Source organism: Medicago truncatula, chromosome 1 (genome assembly GCF_003473485.1).
Source record: "Medicago truncatula cultivar Jemalong A17 chromosome 1, MtrunA17r5.0-ANR, whole genome shotgun sequence".
Taxonomy (NCBI): domain Eukaryota; kingdom Viridiplantae; phylum Streptophyta; class Magnoliopsida; order Fabales; family Fabaceae; genus Medicago; species Medicago truncatula.
The window spans coordinates 1,260,656-1,270,452 of NC_053042.1; the positions used below are offsets into that span (position 1 = coordinate 1,260,656).

Genomic DNA, 9,797 nt, shown 5'->3' on the forward strand with positions numbered 1-9,797 from the left:
TTTTAACCCTAATGTTCACACCTAATCTCCTATTTTCATGAACAATCTTCTTATATATTAAAGTTAACATGTAACCCTAATTTAAACCTAAACGCTATTGCATAATTTTACTGTTTTAACCCTAATGTTCACACCTAATCTCCTATTTTCATGAACAATCTTCTTATATATTAAAGTTAACATGTAAGCCCTAATTTAAACCTAAACCCTATTGCATAATTTTACTGTTTTAACCCTAATGTTCACACCCAATCTCCTATTTTCATGAACAATCCTAATGCTCTCTCCTAATCTTCTTATATATTAAAGTTAACAAGTAAGCCCTAATTTTAACCTAAACCCTATTGCATAATTTTACTGTTTTAACCCTAATGTTCACACCTAATCTCCTATTTTCATGAACAATCCTAATGCTCTCTCCTAATCTTCTTATATATTAAAGTTAACAAGTAAGCCCTAATTTTAACCTAAATCCTATTGCATAATTTTACTGTTTTAACCCTAATGTTCACACCTAATCTCCTAACCCTATTGCATAATTTTACTGTTTTAACCCTAATGTTCACACCTAATCTCCTATTTTCATGAACATTCCTAATGCTCTCTCCTAATCTTCTTATATATCTTCTTATATATTAAAGTTAACAAGTAAGCCCTAATTTTAACCTAAACCCTATTGCATAATTTTACTGTTTTAACCCTAATGTTTACACCTAATCTCCTATTTTCATGAACATTCCTAATGCTCTCTCCTAATCTTCTTATATATTAAAGTTAACATGTAAGTCCTAATTTTAACCTAAACCCTATCTTCTTATATATTAAAGTTAACAAGTAAGCCCTAATTTTAACCTAAACCCTATTGCATAATTTTACTGTTTTAACCCTAATGTTTACACCTAATCTCCTATTTTCATGAACATTCCTAATGCTCTCTCCTAATCTTCTTATATATTAAAGTTAACATGTAAGTCCTAATTTTAACCTAAACCCTATTGCATAATTTTACTGTTTTAACCCTAATGTTCACACCTAATCTCCTATTTTCATGAACAATCTTCTTATATATTAAAGTTAACATGTAACCCTAATTTAAACCTAAACCCTATTGCATAATTTTACTGTTTTAACCCTAATGTTCACACCGAATCTCCTATTTTCATGAACAATCCTAATGCTCTCTCCTAATCTTCTTATATATTAAAGTTAACATGTAAGCCATAATTTTAACCTAAACCCTATTGCATAATTTTACTGTTTTAACCCTAATGTTCACACCTAATCTCCTATTTTCATGAACATTCCTAATGCTCTCTCCTAATCTTCTTATATATCTTCTTATATATTAAAGTTAACAAGTAAGCCCTAATTTTAACCTAAACCCTATTGCATAATTTTACTGTTTTAACCCTAATGTTTACACCTAATCTCCTATTTTCATGAACATTCCTAATGCTCTCTCCTAATCTTCTTATATATTAAAGTTAACATGTAAGTCCTAATTTTAACCTAAACCCTATTGCATAATTTTACTGTTTTAACCCTAATGTTCACACCTAATCTCCTATTTTCATGAACAATCTTCTTATATATTAAAGTTAACATGTAACCCTAATTTAAACCTAAACCCTATTGCATAATTTTACTGTTTTAACCCTAATGTTCACACCTAATCACCTATTTTCATGAACAATCCTAATGCTCTCTCCTAATCTTCTTATATATTAAAGTTAACATGTAAGCCATAATTTTAACCTAAACCCTATTGCATAATTTTACTGTTTTAACCCTAATGTTCACACCTAATCTCCTATTTTCATGAACAATCTTCTTATATATTAAAGTTAACATGTAAGCCCTAATTTAAACCTAAACCCTATTGCATAATTTTACTGTTTTAACCCTAATGTTCACACCTAATCTCCTATTTTCATGAACAATCCTAATGCTCTCTCCTAATCTTCTTATATATTAAAGTTAACAAGTAAGCCCTAATTTTAACCTAAACCCTATTGCATAATTTTACTGTTTTAACCCTAATGTTCACACCTAATCTCCTATTTTCATGAACAATCCTAATGCTCTCTCCTAATCTTCTTATATATTAAAGTTAACAAGTAAGCCCTAATTTTAACCTAAATCCTATTGCATAATTTTACTGTTTTAACCCTAATGTTCACACCTAATCTTATATTTTCATGAACAACCCTAATGCTCACACCTAATCTTATATTTTCATGAGCCCTAATTTTAACCTAAACCCTGTTGCATAATTTTACCGTTTTAACCCTAATGCTCACACCTAATCTTTTATTTTCATGAACAACCCTAATGCTCACACCTAATCTCATATTTTCATGAGCCCTAATTTTAACCTAAACCCTGTTGCATAATTTTACCGTTTTAACCCTAATGCTCACACCTAATCTTCTATTTTCATGAACAACGCTAATGCTCACACCTAATCTCCTATTTTCATGAACAAAGCAAATCGGCATCGCTTTATTTCCCCTATTTCTTCAAAACAAATCGCCCTATTTCTTCAACAAAACAAATCGCCCTATTGGAATAAAAGGGTTTTGAAAGATTATAGCAACATTTTTTTTGTTAATATTACACTTTTCATCTAAATTAGAACTGAACTCTCTTTGTTAAATATTTACCACAAAATGCACCTGAATTTTGCAATCTATATAAACAGGTGGAAGAAACATTTCAACAAACAGTTAAAGGGTATCATTTACGGTAAAGGCCAAATATTCGATAAAAGGAAAATTATTTAAATAAAACATTTTACATGTTGAGGTTAAGAATGAACTATTTTTAGGTACATAATATAACATTAACATATAATTTTTACAAAAGAATGAAGTAACATTTTTTCAAAAAAAAGAAGAAAAATATGAAGTAACATACCAATAATATAATTTTAACAAAAGAATGAAGTAACACACGATTGATAAAAATTAATATTTTTTTGGTGAATAAGCGTGGTGTCTGAGGTTCGAATTCCAACATCTGCATATATTTGGGACCACATATTTCATTCTCTTTGATATGCATTGAGATTTGTTTTTGTCTACTATATTTACAATGTATATGACCCGTGCGGCAGCACGGGTGGAAAGTCTAGTAAAAGTGAAATTAATTGAAGTGTTTTTTTCCCTTAATCGGAGCTTCTTCATTTCTTCATACAAACCCCCCTAGATGACGGAAAACACACGTGACGCCGTCGGAAGCCGACGCACACGATCACAAGCAGCACCAGAATGGACCCTCACCGAATCCCTCATCCTCCTCAACGAAATCGCCGCCGTCGAAGCCGATTGTTCCGTCAATTTCTCATCTTACCAACAATGGGACATCATTTCCCAAAACTGCGCCGCCTTGGACGTCGATCGGAACTTGGCTCAGTGTCGTCGGAAATGGCGATCTCTACTTGCCGAATACGAAGAAGTGAGAAGGAGAAGAAGAGCGTGGAATTTGGATCGTGAATTGTTTGATGCTGTTGAGAGAGTTGTGAAAGGGAGAGAAGAAAGAGGGGAAGTTGATAGAGAGAGTGATGGTGAATTGGGGAATGAGGAAAGGGATGTTACTGTTGAAATTGATATGATTGGAACTGGTATGATTCGTTTTTCTGTATTGTTAGGTTAAATCTACTACATTTTGTTTACTATATAGTTTGTGCATGTTTGGTTTTGCGGTGACAAAGATAGATTTTGAATTAATTGATTCCGGCTAAAAATGAGTTGAAGAGCTGACATGATTTAAAATTGGATGCATTTATGTAGAAGTCAGTTAAACAATGCATTTAAGTGTAAAAAATTAATTCTGGAATCAAAAGCTACAATTTTTAGATTTCAGTTAGAATTAATTCTCGAGGCGAAATCAATTTTACTCGATTGCAACTAGACATTTCAAAATCAATTTTACACGTTTATAATCACTTTTGGCTCCTCTAGGAGTGAAACCAAAAATACACTTAAACTAGTTGTGAGACTGTTTGGGGGAACTCTTGAAAATAGCTTATGTTTTCAGCTTATTTTCATAAATTCTCCAAGATAGCTTTTATCTTATACGAAAATAATTTAACTTTATTTTATGTTTTGTTATAAAAACAGCTTATGCATAAACACTTTTTATGATAAACGTTTATGCTAGAATCTGCAAATTAAGTTGCTAATCCTATCAGGATCACAGTTAAGCTAGTTGTGTTATCTAGTGTGAGACAAACAAATGGTAGTTACTAGCTAGGCATAGAGAAAAAGGGAGTAGTTCCACAACATGGGGAACAATGGTTGGAATCTCTATTAGAAGAGGCACCACATTCAATCTTGAAATATGACTTGGTGCGTGTTTGGATTCTGAAGACATAAAATTGATTTTGGTATGTTTGAATGTTCTTGATTAGAATTGATTATAATTTAAGCTAGGATTTGTAGCTTTTGGCTCTGAACATGATTTTTACACTCAAATTTATTGTTGAACTCACTTTCACATGAATGTATCTAAACATAAATTATTTTACCTTAAACTCATGTTTAACTAAAATTAATTCAATGAAAATCAATTTTCGCTAATGTAGTACTAAACACTCCTATGGTAGAAAGAGGGAGTTTGGATTCTTTGTAGTGGGCAGAGTTGTTGGATACAGGTGACTGATTGCACCCGAATCTAATGGTTTTGCAGCCACTGCACCTGTGTAGTTGCTGCATAGGCATGTGGGTTTAACAGAAAGAGTATGATGCAAGACAATATGCTAGAATAGAATAGAAAACTATACGGAGAGAATAAAATGAAGTTATAAGGATTAGGATGCAAGTTGTGGTTTGAGATGTCAATAAATACTGATGGATGGTCCGAGGCACGAGACTCCTATCAAGTGGGATATAAGTAGGTAGATTTAGGAATCCTCATCCTCACTAGAAAAGAGACTGTTCCTAGAATTTGAACTCGTTGTGACCTTCAGGTTACAAGACGACAACAAGCTGCTTTATCAGTATCAATAAATACTGATACTATTTGATATTGGTAAAAACCCAAGTCCCACATCGGATAGATGAGACTCTTGATGAGAGTTTATAAAGAGGAGACACTCCTCACCTCACAAGCTGGTTTTGTGATGATGAGTTAGACCCCAAATTTCAACAAGAAAAAGTTATCATTACATAAATGTACTTTGACTGATAGCATTAAAATTTCATGGTATTATTAACAAATTGAACTTGTTTATCCTTTTGTGGCCATAAATATGGCCAAGCTATTTGTGTTAGCATTGAAGGGGAGGGTTGAGGCTTCCTGTTATTATCCTTTTGTGACTATAAACTGTTCTTATTGTGTTTGATATGACTGGACCAGAGAATTAACAGGAACAATGACACAGTAGGCAATTTCCATGTGCAGTATAAGTCTTAATTGAATTTCAATGAAACATTTTAAATGAAATTGAGCAACCTCCTAATACAATTGCTAATTGAGAAAATTGCTTATTCTACAAAGAATCAACTTTTTATGGGATTACAGATTACTCCCACCAACTGCCCTCATAACTAACTAGCCCGTTTCAGCTTTACTACCGACAGTTACAACTTCTCTACTTGTTTACATACACTTGATTGATAGGAGGTCTTTGAGTTCTATCAGTGTTTGCATTTAATGGTAAGGGTGAGGCTTTCTACTTTTGCATTTAATGGTAAGGGTGAGGCTTTCTACTATGTGTCTAGTCTTCGTAGTTCTATTTCCTCAAACTTGTATAACCCAATGTTTTGTTAGTATGCTATAGGCTAGCCTAATGTATTCCTGATCTCTAAAGAGCACATGAATATTTGTTCAACATGATATGGTTCCAATATTATCATTTTTACATAATAAAATTACGCCATTTTATTCACAATCAAAATAGTACAATGTGAAATAGTTTTATTTCTAACTTTTATGTCATTGTCTCTTTACTGCTTAGAACTTTTCAACTAACGCATTTTTGTGAATTAATTGTTAGGCTTCAAAAGAAAAAGGCCTCGAAGTAAAGTTGAGAGAAATTCTGTTCAGAAGCCTAAGAAATACTGGCCAGTGGAGCCTTCAGAAAATCTCAAAGAAAAACAGGTTCCTGAGGAAATTCACGAAGAAGTGCCTGAGAATAATCATATGGAAGAAGAGTTTTTGAAAGACTTCCTAGAAAAGAAACCAAAGTTGAAATCTCCTGCAAAAAGGCGTCAAAAGCACATAGAGACGCCACTGCAGAATCTACCTGAAGTAGACAAACACCATGACATTGAAAAGCCGAAGCCGGCAAGTGTAGGAAACATAACAAATAACAGCAGGGAAGAAAACGAGGAAATGTTGACTTTGAAATTGCAAGAGTTAGCAATAGAGATTCAAGAGATTAGTGCTGAATCTGCAGACTGCAAGGAAGCTAACACAGAGAATATAGAGGATTACCGTACTGAATTTACGAGACGCCAAGGGGATAAGCTCATAGCAAGGCTGGGAAATTTCTCTAACACCCTTAAACAACTATGTGATCTTCTCCAAGAGTGTAAATGAAGATTACAATTTCGTTTTGATAATTAATTTTGTCCTTATTAGTGAATGAATGCAGCATATATAAGAGAATACTATTTATAAAATTGATATTTCTTTTAAGAGATTTATGTTGTACTCAAAACTAGTTGTAATTTTAACATGTGTTTCTCAACATAAATCATAGAAGCAAATGATTATTAATCTCTTTTTAACATGTTTTTCAACGTAAAGGTTAAATTATACATTGCGCTATGAAGCAAAAAAAGTATCAGAAAATGTTTAAAAATTAAGAAACGACTTCACTGGGGATCGAACCCAGAATCTCTGGTTCCGTAGACCAGCGCCTTATCCATTGGGCCATGAAGTCCTTTTTGATTATTAATTACTCGGCTGTAAATTTGTATGTAAAAACCTCCACCAAAAAATGCTACAAAATATAAAACATGTTTTATTATAATAATCTTCAATCATGTTCAATTTGTAATACATACAGTATATATACAATTATACACACGAGTATTTCAACCGACCAAATGCAAAATCAAAGTCTTCCCACCCATATAGTTTGGTCTATGAAACAATATCTAAATGAGTTGTCATTTCTTCTACGAGAAAAAAGAGTTATTATTTAATAAAAAATATATATTAGAACTAACAACTCCCTCCATTCCTTTTCTTTTGATGTTTTAGCTCTTGACACAAGTTTTAAGGAGTAATTAAAGTATATAAACATTTGTGTGTTTTTTACTTAAATGTCCTTATTTATCATTAAATTCACATGTGATAAATCAAAGGGTAAACTTGAGAAAACAATAATAAATTCACTAAACCATCAAAAGTTTTGGAATATAGTTAAAGTTCTAAAACATCAAAAGAAAATGAATGGAGGGAGTAGAAGTAACATTTTAAATGAAACATATGGGTGGTTAATAATAATTCTTTTTCCATTAAATAATTTATCACAGTGAGGATTTATTAACCACTTGAGTTCAATCGTTAGGTTACCTTATTTTTTTATACTTGAATTTTTATTCTAGATAAACAACAAACTTAAAAAAATTTCTAAAAAATTTAAAATGTTACTTCGCTAAAAATTTTGGTAAATGATTTTTTATTTAGAATATATAAAATTTTGATAACTCTTTTTTTTATGTTTTATTTAGAATATATTTTGGTAAATGAAAAAAGAGTTATTTTGGTAAATGATGTAAGAATAGTCTTTATTTTAGAATAGTCTTTATTTTAAAATGGATATTTTAGTTGTTTAAAATAATTCCTATAAATTGAAAATACAGACTAAAATTAAAAACTTATAATTTTTTAGGGATTAAAAACATATTTAACCTATATATATATATATATATATATATATATATATATATATATATATATATATATATCATTTTTATTGTTTCACAAAAAACTTTATTTTTTATTAATTTATGAATGAATCAAATTGAAAAAAATCATCTTGTGAATATAAATAAAATACGTAACCAACTCAAATTATCTGAATCTTATTATTAATTTAAATTGTAATCTTATTTTAATCTTAAAACCATCATTAAAATATTAATACTTCTTATTTTTTTTTATCAAATTGGATTATATCATTCTTAACTCATCTCAAACTCACTAATAAGTTTAACAATTTTTATTTTGTTGTGAACCACAATAATATTTGTATACTAAACTCACTAATACTTCTTTTTCTTATTTGTCTATATAGACAATGAAATGATGTTTTCTTTCTTATTAAATGGTTTTTCTTAAATTACTAGAGTTTACAAATAACATTTTGTTACACAAAAGCAATCATTAATTTATTGTTTGAAATGCAGCCGTATACCTTTTTTTTAGGTGTTAACCTTGAGGTGTTCTCATGGAAAAGGGTACGTACGTGGTTATCCGACGTTGAAACACAAAAGGAGAAATTGGAATAAATTACTTTTTATAATTTCAAGCCCGTGTTTATGGATTAAATACATAATACACTTAGCAAGTTTCATAATGATAGTATAAAAACCAAATACAGAAGAAGCATTCTTAATCAATCAGCAGGAGTACTTAATATATCTAACTTTGTACCTAGCTAGGATCAAATACAAGAGCAATTATTAGCAGCAACATGTTCAAAACATCATGACATCCCCAATGCTTATCATATTAGCTATCAATTGTACAGTTTGGTCCTTGGAACGATACAGTTGGTCGATCTTTTTCAAATGAAGTCCATGTGTCAATGCTGAGGAGTTAAAATATCATGTGCCAATGTAGTCTGTGACAGTGAGGAGACACTAAATTTCGGTTGTAAAACCTTTAGAAAGTTTTGAAATGAGATAGGAATGTCGTTGGCTACAAACATCTTAACAAGTTCATTTTGGCAAGCTTCTTGGTCAAACTTGTTAGATTTTTGCCTTTTGCTTCCATCACTTTGCTCATCTGTAAAGTGATACACAAGTAGTGTTAGAGCCAAATGGTGGAGTAGAAAACTGATTCTCTGTTGCCTCTGAGATTGAATAGTCCTCTTGGTCACTCATCTGTCTCAAAACTATTGTTCTTTTGCATAGACAATGAGTTAGTCTCAATATACTTGGTATGACCCTATCTCATTCTAAAAGAAACTTAACTTGGAAAATATTTAGTAGTCTATAAATATCAAGCCTTATACTTTTCAAAATTTAAACAGCATTTCTCATTGCATAATTTAAATCTGATAACATCCATCACAGCCAAGTATACACTTATAGAAAAACGGAAATGTAAATCTATTACACCTTGTGCGAAGTGGGAACCATAAAAATGACTCTAGTGCATTGTGTAAGGAAATATTAAAATTCAGACTAATCATATCATGGTGGCACGCACGGTATTGATCACCTGGGATTTCAGCTGGTCTTAACCATTTACGTTGGTCTTAAACCTGTTTCAAGAACAAGTTTAAAAAGAAAAACTATGTTTTCAAACTAAATTTACAAAGTAAATAATTGATGATAAGCATTAGTTGATTCTTGACTAATTTGAATTTTAGTAAGTGTGAGTTAAAAATAGTGGTTACTCAAAAAGTCGTGGTCAATAAAAAATGTCACTTTCTTTGTTAAGAAGGAAGACCATCTATCAAGAAAGAAGTATGACATAAAAAATGTCCGTCTCTTTGTAAAATAAACAAGATTAAACTTCTTTTTATTTGTTCACACTTCTCTTTATACCAAGTAAAAGGTGAATGGGCTCTTCCAACATTCAACTTTTATAAAAAAAAATTAGAGTAGTAATAA

At 31.0% G+C, this 9,797-nt stretch overlaps 1 protein-coding gene and 1 non-coding gene across 2 annotated transcripts; one reads left to right on the forward strand and one right to left on the reverse strand.

Moving 5' to 3' along the window:
• Nucleotides 1-3,133: 3,133 nt before the first annotated feature.
• Nucleotides 3,134-6,700, forward strand: LOC11421388 (uncharacterized). The gene is made up of 2 exons (XM_003588570.4): nucleotides 3,134-3,622; nucleotides 5,999-6,700. The coding sequence occupies exons 1-2, from the start codon at nucleotides 3,208-3,210 to the stop codon at nucleotides 6,541-6,543; spliced, it is 960 nt and encodes a 319-aa protein (XP_003588618.1). The 5' UTR covers nucleotides 3,134-3,207; the 3' UTR covers nucleotides 6,544-6,700.
• A 116-nt stretch (nucleotides 6,701-6,816) lies between these two features.
• On the reverse strand, nucleotides 6,817-6,889 carry TRNAR-ACG (transfer RNA arginine (anticodon ACG)). The gene has a single exon. It is a non-coding gene; the product is annotated as a tRNA-Arg (tRNA).
• Nucleotides 6,890-9,797: the final 2,908 nt, after the last annotated feature.